General features: G+C 40.2%; 1 protein-coding gene across 1 annotated transcript in view; it reads left to right on the top strand.

The window, feature by feature from the left end:
- MYOCD (myocardin) overlaps positions 1 to 14,783 on the top strand; it is a gene marked incomplete in the record, with an annotated part of 33,143 nt that extends 18,360 nt beyond the window's left edge. Inside the window, 9 exon segments of the mRNA XM_072403299.1 lie at positions 773 to 951; positions 4,622 to 4,750; positions 5,540 to 5,787; positions 6,217 to 6,364; positions 7,561 to 8,520; positions 8,947 to 9,075; positions 9,414 to 9,536; positions 10,396 to 10,453; positions 10,566 to 14,783. Of these exon segments, the coding sequence (XP_072259400.1) occupies positions 773 to 951; positions 4,622 to 4,750; positions 5,540 to 5,787; positions 6,217 to 6,364; positions 7,561 to 8,520; positions 8,947 to 9,075; positions 9,414 to 9,536; positions 10,396 to 10,453; positions 10,566 to 11,104 (2,513 nt within the window).
- Between the last annotated feature and the right edge of the window lie 2,606 nt (positions 14,784 to 17,389).

Below are 17,389 nucleotides of genomic sequence, written 5' to 3'. Positions count from 1 at the left end.
GTCCGGAGCGTCTAATGGTCCGAAAAATACGGTAATTATAATAAACAGGATTTGTATAGCGCCAACATATTACACAGCGCTGTATAATAAATAGGGGTTACGAATGACAAACAGATACAGACAGTGACACAGGAGGAGGAGAGGACCCTGACCTGAAGAGCTTACAATCTAAGAGGTGGGGGAAGTATCACACAATAGGGGGGGATATGAAATGGTGGGTGAATAGTGAGGGTTTAGGAGACAAAAGAAGCCGAATAGCATAAGTAAGACCATTCCAGAGAGTAGGAGCAGCTCTAGAAAAATCTTAGAGCCGTGCATGTGATGAGGTTATGAGTGAGGAAGTCATTAGTAGGTCATTGGAGGAGCGGAGAGAGCGGCTCCGGGGGGTATTTTTCTATCAGGGCAGAAAGGTAAGTGGGACAAGAGCTGTGGGGGGATTTGAAGGCAAAGCACAGGAGATGAATTGTGTTCTGTACAGAGACCCGACCTCAGCCATACTGAATGCCTTCGGATTGAATTGGAAGCCGAAATGTGAACCAAACTTAGCACCTGACCTCACAAATGGCCCCAATGAAGGCTGGTATAGCCACTATGAATTTACAGCCATGGCTTAGGAATTTGATATCAAACAGACTTTGATCCTCTAGAATGTATTTCTGTTTATCCCAGGTCTCATATTGTCAATCTAGGAATCCTCACTCTGGTCATTTCATTGTACCAAACTACTAATTCCTGCGCTCTCATTTCACAACTTTCTTTTTCATTGTTTAAGGCCATTCAGCGAGTTTCTCCAAGTCGGTGGACGCCTTTGCCTTTGAAGAAGATAGCAGTGATTGCGGTTTGTCCCCAGACCAAGAGAGAAGTGACGAAACGAAAGGAAATCCATCTTCATCTCCGCATGAGACCAAAATGGCGGACACTTCCATCTCCCCTGACTCCATGCCGGCACAGGTAACACAATGAACTTTTTTACCTATAATATTGCAGTCTAGGAATGTATTATACCCGATGTAAATCTTTGTAAAATCAATTTATTAAAGGTTTTTAAGATATATAGAGCTAGGAAACAAATATAGAACAATACAGAAACATATTCATTCAGGGTAATGACAAAGCCTACAACATCAGTATAAAGCAGCAAGGCGACCAACATATTCCCTAGCACATTTTCACAGACCTTACAGTGAAGAATCCCTTCCTTATCCGGGGCTTAAACTTCTTTTCCTCCAGACACAAAGAGCGCCCCCTTGTGCTTTGTATTGACCTTACAGTGAATAATTGGGAGAGTTCTCTATATGGACCATTTATATATTTATTTTTCTGTTCTGCTCTTCTTTTTTTCTTGGGAGTTAATGGAAGCACTGCTCAAAGCTTTCTCAGTAGAATAAAATGACATACCCAGAGATGTAAATGGTTGAGAAATCCAAGAATCCTCCATTTGTATTAAACACATCACATGGTGTCATTTACAACATTCCACCAAGAAAGGACCAATGGGTGACACTTTCCTTACTACCTGTAACAATGATTGCTTGCTTTGACATTTTCTGATTAGTATTATATTCGATGGCCAGGAAGCTCTTGCTGAAACAAAAACAACTCAGTAAGGGTTATTTCAGACTTGCAGTTGACCGCAGTGTTCTATCACTGAGTTGGGAACCATTTTGTGCACACGTTTGCATTTGGTTGCAGTCAATCACCATGTAGATCCTGCCACAAATTGCTACTGGCCATGCAGTTGCTTTTCCTCCTTTGTAGGAAGTACTGCACCACAACTGCAAGAGCAATGCATGCAAAGATGTTAACCTGCAATTATTATTAAACAGGATTTATATAGCGCCAACATATTACGCAGCATTGTATAATAAATAGGGTTTGCAAATGACAGACAGATACAGACAGTGACACAGGAGGAGGAGAGGACCCTGCCCCGAAGAGCTTACAATCCAAGAGATGGGGGGCATATGGAGTGGTGGGTGAGTAGTGAGGGTTTGCAATGTTAGTTTGTTGCTCATTGCAAATATATGCATTGCCTGGGAGCCGCTATCCATGTAGTTCTGAAAGGGGCCGAAAAAACTTTTTCTATTTCAAGCTGGAAAATATACAGTAAGTGTTCTACAAAATCAGACAAGGCGGATTGGCAGTGCTGCATTACCACTCACATGACTGCTTATAGCAAGTAGAGATAGAACATCAAGGGTCTGCGCAAGGGGCGTCAGTATAATTACTAAGAACCACTACTAATCTTTTTTTGACATAAACCGTTAGATTGGCCTGGTGTTTGATGGATAGCTGAAGTCTTCATCACTCAGCTTTGTTAAGTTGAATCATTTGCCATGTCAAAGCAATCTTACTGAAGACTTGACCCAGAAATCTATAGATCACCATTGTTTAGAATGTCGGGGAAGTGCTGACATTACCCAGCGCTACCAAAGGTTCCATCTTCTCATCGTCCTTCAGATGATAGCCCTGTTCTGCTTTGGGTATCCGCAGGGATTGTTAGCCCAGAAATGACAGGTTTTTGGCCCCGGAAGCTTCATTCCTGTGTCTTTGTTACACAGTGTACTTGGCATAGCGGCCCTCGATTTTCCAGGCGATGAGGGCAAACGGCCAAGGTATTGTCTGCACGGTGTGTCTAATAGTGAAAGGGGGCTTATGAAATACGATTGGTTTCGGAGTATTGCCGGTCGCACCGCACTCATAACCGAATGTTTGTGACTTTCAGGCTTAAAAAAACGGTTTTACAACCTACGTCATGTTTGGGGTTTTAGTTGTCTAATAGGCAAAAAAATAATAATGAGATGTTGGAAAGAAGAACAAATAGAAATCAGCCCACCCAGCTGGTTGCTTGCTCCGTCTCTCTGCTGTAAAATCCTATTTCAACAGACTGTTATCTCCAAAAACATAAATTATTATATGATATAAAGTAACTTCGAGGGAACAGGTACTTTCCATACAATACAATTTCCATACAATGGATATCATATATACAAAGATTCCAGGACCTAATACAGCTTATGGGAACCTCAGGTGAGTTCTTCCTCACCCTATGATTATTAAACACTATTTCTATAGCACCAACATATTACGCAGCGCTGTACATTAAGTAGAAAGCCTTTACAAACCAATCCTAATATCCAGATGTGTTTGCCACAACTGATAGCAATTCCACCGCGGACCACACTGGGCCTCCGGTGACATCACCGCCCCTTAGAATTAATGTAATATTCATTTTCTCTTTCTTCACCCGTGTGTCGGTTTCAGTTGTCAGTTCCTTTTAATAAACGCCCTGCCAGTAGCTGAAACTGGGTGGAATTTGTAGAAATCCTGATTTAGGTGAAATGTCCCCGAAAGATTTAATGCTCAGCGTCTGCCAAGTGCGTGCACGTTCTGCGGCTTGTTCTCTGCCGGATCTTAGGACTCGTGTCATTTTCCAGACGCTGTGCAGATGAAGGAATTGTCGCCTCTGTCATACTGGTTTCCGAATCGTAATTTAGGAGATTGCTCAGAGCAGACGGTTATGAAAACCGCCGATTGCAGGACTTCAGGCTGGCGAAATGCTGTATTTGTTAACCCTTTACAGGGCAGCTGTGCAATCCAGACTTTTATCCTGGTAACAGACATGTAAGAACTAAAAGTATTGTCAGACTTCATATTACCCCGGAAGGTTCTAATAGCATCACAATCATAGCATTGCAGACCTATTCCCACATGCAACCTGACACACTCATGGAGGACTCTGCTCCTTCCTCTATAACTCTCCTCTCCTGAAATACATTGGTAAGGATTGCTAAAGGTACATAGAAGTCACCAATGTGCCCAGTCTGTAATGGCATGTCTCCAGCCACCTACAAATATTTGCTCCCTGGACCAATTGCATTACAGTAAAGTAAATTTCAGTACAGTAAATGAAGGTTTTAGATGGGCCCCCTGGATTTCCATGGGGCCCCAAGCTCCTGCCTATATTGCTCTGTGAATGATCCAGCTCTGCTTGGCACGCTGCATTGCCTCCATTAAATCAGCCGTAGCCATGCCATGCATATTGTTGCACTGGGTGCAGTTTTGGGAGGCATTGGATCTCTGCGGGTGAAAATGATATCACAGTGAGACCTCCAGCTCCCGAAAGCTTCTCCAAATGTTCTTTTCCAGCGAGCTGCTGGGATATCCAGTTACCCCGGTGCCTCAGGTGATAGAACTCCAATAAGTTGCAGTCTTTAGTTGAATTATACAACAAATTAGAGAGTGTTTAATTCAATAATAGCTTCACTTTGGCAGCGGAGAGTCATCTCCAGATATGGTCACTTCTCTCCTTTGGCCTTCGTTCATTTGTCATCGACTCAAGAAATCCGTAAAACCAGCAAAGTTCTCTGTGAACAAGCATGACACCTTAATAGAATCCTGCGATATCGGACACTTTTTGTGCTGCTTCCAAGCTGCTTTGAGCAACGGCAGCAGAATGGAGACAAATAGGACAATAAATCACCCTGATAAATCCCTGGCCTGTGATTGTCATCTTTCTCGGTCTAATCCCGGTGCAATGTCTGGCCAGATTGGGTGTCTTGCTGTGTGGTGGGGATAAATGCCGCCATTTAGACTAAATCCTGACATTTTCTGCTTCTAGAATCCCACAAAGGAGAATGAAAAGGACTTGCAGGATGCAGGCAACCCCCAGAGCCACCCTTGTCCGTTGCACCTGGACAACCACTTGTCGCCCACGGGACCCGGTGCACCACACGGCGCAGTTGTCAAGGTGAGTGTCTGCAAAGCATTGGCCACCATTGTGTCGTTTGTGGATGAACATGCAAATAGTGATCTTATGTGAATCTTATTCATATGTAGTAATGTTTTAGAACACACATGTCCATAGGGGCGGCCATATCTATGCACTGCATGTGCCCCTACTTCCAATTGGAGTCTACAGGTTGGCCAACTCGGATAAAATTTACAGATGAAAACAAACATATTGGAGCTGTCTTTGTATTTCCGTCCAATCTGATCTATCCTCCTACCAGCAAGTTCCTTGTTAGCACATGAGCGTGACAGCACAGCAGATTGCAGCGTTCTCCCCGGCCCTTTTTAGCTGGGTGCACTGTCTGGCACTTTTCAGTAGCTACTGAAAATTTGGTCACAGAATGGGGGTCACCACCTGCCTACAGCTTCTTCCCACCTAGTTTAAAAAATATTTTTGGGGAGAATACTGCATTCGCTCCTTCTGCTGCATCTTCTTACCCCAGACTAAGCTCTGCTGTACAGGGGAGATGGATCAGAAACACTGTTTGCATATTGATAAAATGTATGAATTGATTGATGTAATAATGCTAACTAACTGATGCCTCGTTACCCCTGTGTAGCCCTTATTGTTGTCTTTTCTAAATGTTCAGTTCTAAGTTTCAAACATTTTTTTATACTAAAGCATAATTTTTGCTGGCATATTTGGGCATTTTTCATCTCTAAATTGTTTTGGCTCCCCAAATATTGCACCGTATTCAGACTGCCAGAAATAGTAACCCCCTCTCTAACCTCTTTTGTCTGCAATCAGCAGAACAAGCCCTCCACTGACTCCAAAAACCGGCACAAAAAGCCCAAAGACATCAAACCAAAGGTGAAAAAGCTGAAGTACCACCAGTACATTCCTCCGGATCAGAAGGCAGAGAAATCTCCTCCACCTATGGACTCCGCCTATGCCAGACTCCTGCAGCAGCAGCAACTCTTCCTTCAGCTGCAGATCCTCAGCCAGCAGCAACAGCAGCACTTCAATTACCAAGGCATGCACCACTCGCATCTCAAGTACGTCTATTCTTTATAAATCTAATGCTGTTACGTTTGTTCTGCGTTGTGCATTTCCTAAACAAAGCTTCCCATTCCTCTACCAGTCCAGTTCAGACACTTCCTGTCTACATGCACTCACACCAGCTTTGGCTGCATCATTGCTTTGGGCCAGCTTTCCGATGGGAAACGGTGAGCCAGGGCTAAGCAATCTGTGTTGTCGTCACCAAGAGATCATGTGACCGGGTGACAACACAGACACACAACGGTTGTCACTCATTGACATATAACAGGAAATGGCTGAACTAGAACCTTCTCAAACACCGCACCTTGCTATTGATTTAACGAGCCAGGCAAAGGATAAACATTACTCAATACCAATGTTAGGGGGCAGCAAGAATTTCTGATATTTATTATTTTATTTACAAATATTCTGCTTTTTTATTATAGGCAGCAAAATGAACAAATGAACCGGAATGTCAACACTTCAGCAGTCAGCAGTCCTTCGTTGTCACCAGTAAAGACCACTTTCTCTGGCCAGTCCAATGTGTCTTCCATGAAGCCGGGACTTCTTCCTTCCAATCTGGATGATCTCAAAGTAGGTTGTGGTCTGCTGATCAACTGTTAGATTTGATTGTTGTGAACGATATCTCCTCCAAATTATTACCATCGAGTATTTATATATCGCCGATATATTACACAGTGATGTACAAAGTCCATAGTCATGTGACTAGCTGTTCCTCACAATCTAATGTCCCTACCTCAGTCATATCTCATTATCACAGTTTAAAGACAATTTTGAAGCAAAGCCAATTAACTTATTTTGGAATGTGGGAGAAAACCGGAGTACCCAAAGCAAACCCATGCAAACACGGGGAGAACCTACAAACTCCATGCAAGGGTGCTAACTACTGAACCACTGTGCTGCTCCCCCAAATTACATTTTTACAGTGCAATACACATAAGAGGCGATCCCTTCTAGGTTCAATGCAAAATACCAGATACTTACATGCTCATAGTATGTGATAATAGACCTGTGATGTCAATATGGGGCAGATGGCACAGTTAGGGGTGAGTGAAAGACTTTTGGTTTGGTCATTGACTTGCACTGTAAAAAAAGAAATGGAGATATTTGTTCATAGATTGTTTATATTTATATAACATGTAAGATGCCAATGTGGGGGGAGTGACCATAGTCCAATAGTGGCAGACGCTTGGTGTGATCACCCTACGCATTTTGCCCAGGAAAGTCTTCTTCAGTACCTAAACGTTTGAGGGCTGGAACAAGATAATGTCCCACGAGTGGATGGTAGGTTCATGAGATGGCTCCACCAAAAAGAGGGTGATGGAGTGTTACCAGCAATAGGAAACTGGTTTGAGTAGATTCACAAAGACAATATAGGATGGAGAATCTCCTGTAACTTGTCCATCCAGTCGTAGCATAGCATATCTTGTTCCACCCTGCAAACGTTTTATTACCCCTGAAGAAGCCTTTACTGGGCGAAACACATCGGGTAATCACGCCAAGCGTGAAACGCGTTGGGTTGACTTATAATGATGGATACCTTTTATGGACTCAAGGAGAAACTAAGGCTACAAATTCATAAATAGACTTTAGTTGTCTAGTGCCATAACATAGCCCATACTAAGATACACATTGAAAATATATTTGTTGCAAACAACTCACAGTAAATATATTGTTGCATGTCATGTTATCTATGCTAAGTATATATATATATATATATATATATAAATATGGCTTTTATATTTATGGTTTCTTTCCTCTTCTCCAAGGTGTCGGAGTTGAGGCAGCAGCTTAGAATACGCGGGTTGCCTGTGTCTGGTACAAAGACCTCCCTGATGGAACGCCTGAGGCCCTTTCAGGAATGCAGTGGTAACACAGTTCCAACTTTTGGAGAAATTACCACAGTCACCTTCCCGGTCACACCAAATAACTCTTTGTCAAGTTACCAAACGCACCCATCTGCCGGAATTATGTCCAATGGCTTCTATCAGTTCGGTAGCACCAGCTCCACCCCACCAATATCCCCGGCCTCCTCCGACCTTTCTGTTAATGGATCTTTACCTGATACTTTTAGCGATGGGCCGATGTCTTCTCCTCAGTTTGGTCTCCACCCCTCCCCGATCCACCTAAGTGCTGAAGAAAGCCTTATGAGCAGCATCAACAGCAGCAGCTACCAAGCAGAACTGGAAGGCATGGATGCTGAAAAAGACAAAATGTTGGTGGAGAAGCAAAAAGTCATCAATGAGTTGACTTGGAAGCTTCAGCAAGAGCAGAGACAAGTGGAAGAGCTTCGGCTTCAGTTACAGAAGAGAAAAGGGAGCTGCGGCCCTCAAGACAAAGCACTTCCATCTCAACACTTCTTCGGAGTGCAGATCAAACAGGAAAATGTGGCCAGCTGTCCCTTTGCATCCAAACAAATGGCCATGAAAACCCAGAGCAACAATGCAACAGAGAATATGGGATCGTGTGCAACGCAAGCAATGTCGTGCTTAATGAACAACCACTGTATGGAGGCCTCCAACCCAACCTCCATGTCTTCCACTTTTTTAAGTCCCCAGTGCTCTCCACAACATTCCCCGTTTGGAACAACAAACAGCCCTCAGCACATCAGCCTTCCGCCATCTCCCAACAACCATTGCCACTACCTACTGTCTGTGTCCCCAAGTTCACAAAGCGACACGCGAAGTGTATCTCCGCAACGCACCAACACTCAGATTTGCACAGGACAGGTAATTATTCCTTAATGTACCTTATCGTGTGTAATAAGTGTCATAGATTTATCCACTGATTATACCAAGGCATGTACAATTAGAATAAGGAGAATGGCTAGATACAATTTACTTGTTTGGCCTTCATGATCCTATAGTCTATACACTTTGTTTTGAAGGCCAAACAAGTAAATTGGATCTTACCCATTGTGTTGTGTACTTGGCACTTCATTCAGTGCTGTTGGGATTCATTAACTTTAGATTTTTACAATTCCCCAAAAAGGAGATTGTAAGACCTTGTAAATGTATTTCATGTCCATGTTGAATGAAGGGAGGATTGTCCGATGGTCTGATTCACTTAATCATTATTTATAAATATTGTGCAAAGTTTGGCCTCAACATATTGCAATCCCTTTAAATCACGTGTTGCACTTTTGTACTTTGTAGAATGCTGGAAGCACAGTTTGTTTCTCACAAAACCAGAACAGTTTACAGCCACCTTACGTCGACCATTCGGAAAGCAAACAGGGTAACAAAGATGGCGTCTCACCCAAGAGCCCGTCCGTGTTAGCAAAGGTAAGATCCTGCGGAATGGGACAGATGAGGGTCAAGTTGTTTTCTTGTGTAGGACACTCTCCACCCGCCCCGTTAGGAAGTTATAGAACCTACATGGCCACATGGGAGGTGACAAATGAGTGGTATGATCCCCACCACCCCAAAAAATACTGAATATACCACTTTATATTTTCTGCTCAGTGGAACATACGGGAAATCAGTTCCCAGATCAGATCATGGGGCCACCATTGTTATCATGTTGCTTTGACCTGCATGAGAAATGCTCAGGTTTACTTTACGGTAAACAAATCTTTTGGTGTAAGTAGTTTGTAATATTTTTTCATTAAATCTCCTTGCAGATGAACACTCTACAACCATCTCCCCAGGGCGGCCAGAAGCTCTCTGTACCTTGTACGAGTTTCTCTAACGCACCCACATCCGATTCCAAGCAGCTCCCGTCCTATGAGGATGCTGTAAGACAGGTAAAACAATTGTCTAATATTTTCTATATCACAATAACAGGAATCATAGCGAGCAGTGGTTGAATTATTACCATTACCATGAACTATCAAAAATCTTCCATTTTTCTTTCTGATAATCCGTAGGTTGCTCTCCATGGGATGCAATCTTGTGGCTTATAAGTATTTAGTTGCACAGAAAATGTGATAAATACTGAATTTAATGAATTGAGATAGTCTACCCTCTAAAACCATTTTAAACCAGGGTTTGGATAACCTTCCTTCCTACAGCTCCCTACCTTTAACACACCACTAGAAAAAATAAAAAAATAATATTTTGCCTTCCTGAAAACTTGTTGTGATGTTCCAGCTTGGCCGTTCTGTGTTTACTGGTGGGGTTCTTCCTTCAGTATCCATGTGAAGGGCTAATGGCTATCTGCATTTCTGAATTGACATCAGCAAAAGGGAACAACCAGGGTGCCACTGCACTGATGAATCTGCAATCCTGTGAACATTTTTATAACACATCTAAATTCATTATCTCATTAGACTTCATTGAGTTTGGAGGACCCTCAGTGTCCAACGGGCAACAGAGAGGTGGTCAAAGCAAATACCAGACAGTAATGAGCCAATGGCCAGGGCAGATCTGATGGTGAAGGCTCAGCAATGATCAATCCAAGATAAATATTTATTAGTAAACATATTGTAAGGCTTGGACTTCAGGCAATGGTTTTCCCATCATTCCTCTACAACCCATACATTTAACTGCTGCATATTTGTTAGTAAATGACGTCTCCATATTTCTCTAAACATGAATTCCGTCATCACGCTTCCAAACTTCCACGGATCACAATGCTAATCACATTTTTTATTCTTTCCACAGCAAGTCACAAGAAGCCAACAGATTGATGAACTTCTTGACGTTCTTATTGAAAGCGGAGGTAAGCCCACCATATAGACAACAATTTCCCTTTTCTTCCCACTTTCTCTTTTTTGTGTTTTGCATCACTTGTCTTTATTTTTATATTCTATATCCTTATTATTTTATTTCAGAAATGCCAGCAAATGCTAAAGATGAGCGCTCGTGCGGGCAGAAGTTGACTCAGTTAGGTGTTCCTTCGGGAAACGCAAACCTATCTGCTGCAAACTCCCACTTGCCGTACGATAATTGCTCCAATAACGACAGCCACCTTGAAGTCTTACTGAATACTCACAGCCCCATGGGGAGAGCTGCGGAAATCCCTCTGCTTAAGATCGGAAATGACGATGTGCACTTTGAGCGCGTCATTGAAGGTTTTACAGGCAAAGTGACTGAAGATATTCTTCCCTCCAGAGAGATCTTGGAAACGTCTTTGTCTCCTATGGAGACCCAAATGTCGCCGTCATCCGTGGAAAGCAACGCCCTCCATCATTTAAGCTTTACAGAATCCCCTTGGGAGACCATGGAATGGCTGGACCTGACTCCGCCAAGCTCAGCCACGGGTTTAGGATCCCTGACTACTACTGGTCCCAGCATTTTCAACACTGATTTCCTCGATGTTAACGATCTCAACTTAAACAATGCAATGGATCTACACTTAGAACAATGGTGATCTCTTACAACACAACGTGCCAAAGAATGGGTCCACCTAGGGCCAGCCAAAGACATTTTTATTGTATGTACACTTACAGAATACGTCTATGAGTCGGCCATAACAGCCGGACATACCATGAATGGGATTGTTGCCTATCTGCCCCATCTACCAGTTCCGGTCCAAAACCAATTCAATATTGTGAACTTTATCAAACAAATCGGTACAATCGGTAGAACGTACAATGTAGAAATTATACAATGTGCATTCATATAATGATAGCGATAGATCTCCTGTATCTTCTATCTGCGTATTAGGAAACCAAAGTCTTCAAGAGATAACGATACCAATTCCCTCCTCGGGCTCTCATAGTTCTCCGGGCCCCATGTGTCCTCCTTGGACTCCAAGAACTCGGCACCTAACAAATGTGATTTCACATTGATTCCAGTTTTCATGGCCATTTTATAAGTTATTGTTATTTAAAGGTCTTATCTTTGGTAGCGGCACGACGGAGAGATTTCTAGCTTTACGCGAGTTCTTAAACCTTGTGTTCTGAAACTTTAGAATTTAAGTCACTGGAAATGCCATGTTGTACAGTATTGAAACAAAGAATTTTTTTGGCTTTTTGTCATTTTTTGTATATTTTTGGGCACAGAATTTCATTCATTTCAATCACGACTGCTTTCTGGTAAATTCATCTTTACGTGAGTTGAGCTTCTTCAAAAAAAACAAAAGAAAAATGTCATCGTGTTGTCCCAATGCATGCAATTGTGTTCTTAAAAAATGCAAATATGTTTTGAAGGTAATTAGTTACGTGAATTTGATTTAGTATCAGCCTGTAATTCCTGTACTTGGGAGCAGCTTTGTGATTTGATTCATAATGAGGAAAGTGATGACAATCCCATTATCTTATTACTGCTCCTTCAACATCCAATCACAGGCTGGGGGTGGGAAAGTGACCCAGCTGCATTGCTTATCTGTGGTAGAGAGGAATCAGGTCACCAGGCTGGCTGTGCTGTGTGGCAGAGCCATGCAAACCTCAAGTCTGGATGGATAATAATGCAAATCTTGCCGTTATAAGTAATAGGGGGCCTGGAGTGCAGCTTTAATAATTGTCTCCTAACCCAAGGTGATTAAACTCCAGCAGGCACAATAATGCAATTTACAGGGGAAATTATAAAAACAAAGATTCCATGATTCTTCTTTCTATATATTCGGTTTTGTGTCCCCTGAGCGATAACCACATTTTTAATATTCTAAAACAAATGTTAGCAATCTAAAGATCTCAGAATTCAGCTGGCCGATGGGCCCGGTGCATACTGTACATGTAAATGGCAGCACTCGAGTTCCTGAAAATAAACGTACAACGCTGTAAATAATGTAAATAAAGTTTTCTGGATTTTGTATAAATATAACCCAATGTAAGTACTCCGAGTAGTGGAACGGCCTTGCTACAACCAGTACTGTACAGACGTCACCCTTGGTTGACGGGTCGATAACTACATACAAAGTTTCTTTTTGTATTTATGCTACTGGAAAAGAAAAAGAAAACCTTCACACTAATTCTATTTTGTAGTTCTAGAAAGAGTTAACGTTAAATGTTGTACGTCAAAAAAAAAAATCTGCACCCATTTGTAGCTCCTGCGTTGTATATATGATGTGCACATTTTATGGCCATTTAATATACAGGAAGTGTTTATATAAATTGTGATGTTCACCAGACTAATGGGCTGCATGCTGTATATAGGTAGAAGTAGATTTTTGTATGTTGGGAGCACTGTTATGTTGTACAAAGATTCACCCTGCACTGCTTTTATAGAATACGAGCACAAAAAGTTTCTACAATTTTTTTTTTAACCGTTAATGAAAAAAAAAAAGCCATTCCATACAGAGATGAAAGTAGCACTTTATGCCGGCATTCTAAAAATAAAAAAGAAAATGTTAAGGCATTCAAAACCTAAAAAATAAATAATATGCAATAAATCATTTCCATCGTTCTCATTCAGCTAGAAAGGATCGGCCCCTGGGGATAATTTGTAGTTATAAAATGGAAACAAAGTGAAAGTTTTATTGTAACAGAAATCTCACAACATTGGAAAACTCCGATTTTTTTATGATTATAAATGTTGTTGAAGCCCCATCGCCCAGCAATAGTTTTATAATCATTTCATTTCCTGTTTGTTTTTTATAAATATTACAACTTTGAAGGTTCGTCAGCTTTATCTGCGAATGTCCGGGAATCATTCCGATGTTTGGCAAAAACAACAACAGTGGACAAATCTGCACAATTTCCTTTCTTTTTTTCTTTGTATATATCAGTCATTTATATGCCAACCCTTAATTTAAAAAAAATTTTTAGGTTTCTAAATATTTGAAATATATTTTTAATATTTTTAGGTTTTACAGCAGTAGAAATGGTTATATATTCCAAATACATAATCTTTTTACATTCAGTCCATATTGCACGGTGGCTCAGTGGTTAGCACTCCGGCCTTTGCAGCGCTGGGTCCCAGGTTAGAATCTCGGCCAGGACATCTGCATGGAGTTTGCAGGTTCTCCCCCTGTTTGTGTAGGTTACCCCTGGGTACTCCAGTTTCCTCCCACATTCCAAAAATGTGGTTAGGTTAATCGATTTCCCCAAAATTGACCTTCGCCTGTGTTAATGATATTTGACTATGGGGACACATTAGATTGTGAGCTCCTCTGAGGGATAGTTGTCATGACTATGGATTTGTACAGCGCTGTGTAATATGGTGGCGCTATATAAATACTGTGTAATAATAATATTCATGCACGTTCCATAGAGCCCAAAAATAATAAAAAATCTACAAACCAAGAGGACAAAGCAAATGTTTTAGCTATCAGGTTATCACTGGAATAAAAGCTAATTGGGGACCAAGTCCATCTTGGGTGCAAATTGGGCATTTTACAAAAAGAAACGCAAGATTGTAAAACATTAAAATTCCCCTCAGTTCAGAATTGTTTTCACTTTTTTTGTACATTTGACAAAAATACAAAATATATTTGGGCTTCCTTTCCTCGGCGACACCAAAGAACTTATTTAATTTATACTTATGTGATGAAAAGTGTTTTGTTTTTTTGCAATTTCTTACAAAAATATTCAAACCAAAATTTTAGAAACCCTATAGAAAAAAAAATTAGCTCCATTATTTTTTCAATTTTATTCTTTCAGCTTTTTTCAGATTTTATTACTGCACCAGAAATATCACAAAAATCAGTGAAATGATCGTCTGATATGAAACATTCACCATTTGTTTCATTATCTGGGGCCTACATTAGGATTTTATAGGTCGTTATGCACAATTGTGATAATTATTATAAATCCATAAGGAAATCTGCGTGCCTTCACTTTTCTGCAGCAACTTTCTATACATAAATAATATTTTATTAATAGGACAAAACGCGTGGAAAATATTAAAAAACACATTTTGTATTGTTGTCCCGGCGGCCAGTCACACGCAAGTGTTTCCATTTCTAGGATTCATTTCTAGATTTGCCTTAATGTTTTATTAAAAAAAAACAAATGATATATTTTCTGCAACTTTCTATTAAAATAAAAAAAAAGTCTTTGTATATTTTTCCAGTTTTTAAAACTTAAAATTGTGTAAAGTATGTTATGCCCTTTTTGTGCAAGAAAAAAAATCTACAATACTGTTTTGAATAAAAAAGTTTAAAAAGAGTGAATGGTGGGTGAATTATTTATAAATGTCGCGCCTCACGTGGGGCACCAGGGATGGTGGAGAGTCGGATGGAACAAATTCTTCAAAGTTTTGTAATGCATATAAGGTGCAATGCAGCCAATGGAGTTTATTTATTATTTATACTTTATTATTTGCCCCCTTGGAATTTTTTTTCCAGAAACCCGGTTTTGTTCTGTCTTGTTAGCTCTGCAGTGTTATTATCAGAATTAGAACTACAGAACCCCTCTCTCTGTGCCTGATTTATTTAGGCTCTTCAAGACTTCAAAAGATAGATCATGGGTGAACCTGGGGATTCCAGCAAACTTGGAATGGATTTCCTAAAATCCATGATAGTCCATCATAGCTTTGATAAATCAGGTCTCTATGTAATGAAGAAGAATATTGAGGGATGGAGACCTTTCTGCTCTTGTATACACTACAAGTAAATGTGCGGTGTCACCCGGGGACAGAAAATTGCAAAAATTATTTTAAAAAAATAACTGGAATAAAACGAATGCAGCCGCTACATCCAAGTACAAATAAGCTGCAGTACATTTTTTGTTGTTGGCATTAGATACATTTTAATTTATTGCAGTATACAATACACACATAACACGCCTGATTTATTAAAGCTCCCCAAGACTGGAGAGGATACACTTTCATCAGTGAAGCTGGGTGATCCAGCAAACCTGGAATTGATTTGGTCCAGGATTGAAAACATTTGATAGAAATTAGCAAATGACTTTGAAGAAATCCATTCCAGGTTTGTTGGATCACCCAGCTTCACTGATGAAAGTGTATCGTCTCCAGTCTTGGAGAACTTTAATAATACAGACCCGTTGCCTGGGACTTGGGGATGTGAATTGGGTCTATTGTTCTAAATACTGACTGACATTAGATTGGACCTATGAGGACCCCCTTTCAGCTCACATTGACCAATCAGAACGCAGCATGACACCTGCAGATAACCTGTGACGTTCAATTGATAAAATAATCCGTTTCATTGTATGAGCTCACAGAATGTTACATTTATTTATCCAATTCCCTCATTATCCCTTTATTTTCTATCATAATTTTGCTTTTTTTCATTTTTTTTAATTTTTTTCAATGTTGCCAAATGAATGACTTTGGAGAATCAAAGATATATAAAGGTTAAGGGATGTGATAGCACTACTCCAACTGCACCTCAAATAAAGTATATAATAAATAATAAAGAATATAATAATTATAATTATAAAGAATATAATAAAGAATAAATAATAAAGGCAAATGCTTGTGGAATTGCTTACATTTTCATATCAAGTTACAAAGACAAATTATAAAATGTGTTTTTTTACAGTAAAAATATTTAACATAAAACCGCAAGTGGGAAATAGCACATGTATGTTTTTCTCATTTTCTAACCTTGTTCTTATTTTTATATTTTTTTGTCTGTTAATTAGAAAATGAAATAATTCTGGTGAAACAATAAAACAATTGCCCCAATAAAAGCACAATGTGTGTATTAGTTCATTATTATATACACACCTAAAAATAATATCAGATCTAATAACATGCAGGGATCTCTATAAAACAGGGAATCTTCCAGATGCATGTGTGATTGATTCCCACCAGGGAATGTTAGAGAGAATGTCAGATTCCCCGATTAATAATATATATTTAACATTTATTGGCATCATCACAAGGTAAACTGGCCTATAGCATAAATAAAATATAAAGTGATAAAAGTAACAAGTTAGCTAAACTTTAAAACAAAATTGCAATTGCTTTTACAAAAAAGAATTTAAATCTTGACCACCCTTAGATCCAACAATTTATTACCACCAATAATCCACAATCTGACAAATATTAAAATAATCTAAATCCAACATTAACAATTTCCCCCACCTCCTAGATTGTAAGCTCTTCGGGGCAGGGTCCTCTCCTCCTCCTGTGTCACTGTCTGCCATTTGCTGCCCCTATTTAATGTACAGCGCTGCGTAATATGTTGGCGCTATATAAATCCTGTTTATTAATAATAATAATAATAATAAAGGAATTTATAATGTTTAGGGATCCATGATAAAGACAATTGTTAGCAAAGACTCCCCAGCACAGCTTCCTGTACAGTAAAGAATCCATAATCTGATCATATGTCATAATAAATCTGCCCGTCCTGAAGCCATTGAATATATTTGTGTACAGGATATCCCGTTAACACGTGACCATCATTTTCAGGTTTTCTCCTGTGTTATACACAATGCAGAGAGCTCATTGCCCGCCATTCCTGCTCAGAGTATTTTAAAGTTTTTTTTTTTTAAACTCGGCTGACGTAGGTGAAATAAAAATCACGGAGAGAATGTGCCTAATGATGCCATCAATTTCTTCCATTTTTCCAAGCCATGTAGCATGGCTATCGTCATTGTGCTTATACTGCTGCTCGGCCAGTGTACACATATCATAACATAAAAAATGATTCCCAGTGCATGGCACGGCTTGGCAGAGCATCAGGAAAATAACGAGAGGGCAATGTGCTCTGCGCTGAACGTCTGGAACGTGTCATGTGCAAGGAGAGGGGTTTATTGTTTTATTTTATTTCATTTTTCAGGGATTCAAAACGTCCGGG

The sequence above is a fragment of the Pyxicephalus adspersus genome, chromosome 3, assembly GCF_032062135.1.
Source record: "Pyxicephalus adspersus chromosome 3, UCB_Pads_2.0, whole genome shotgun sequence".
NCBI classification, from domain to species: Eukaryota; Metazoa; Chordata; class Amphibia; order Anura; family Pyxicephalidae; genus Pyxicephalus; species Pyxicephalus adspersus.
Note: the sequence above shows the minus strand (reverse complement) of the source record. Positions and strands in the feature narration are given on the sequence as shown.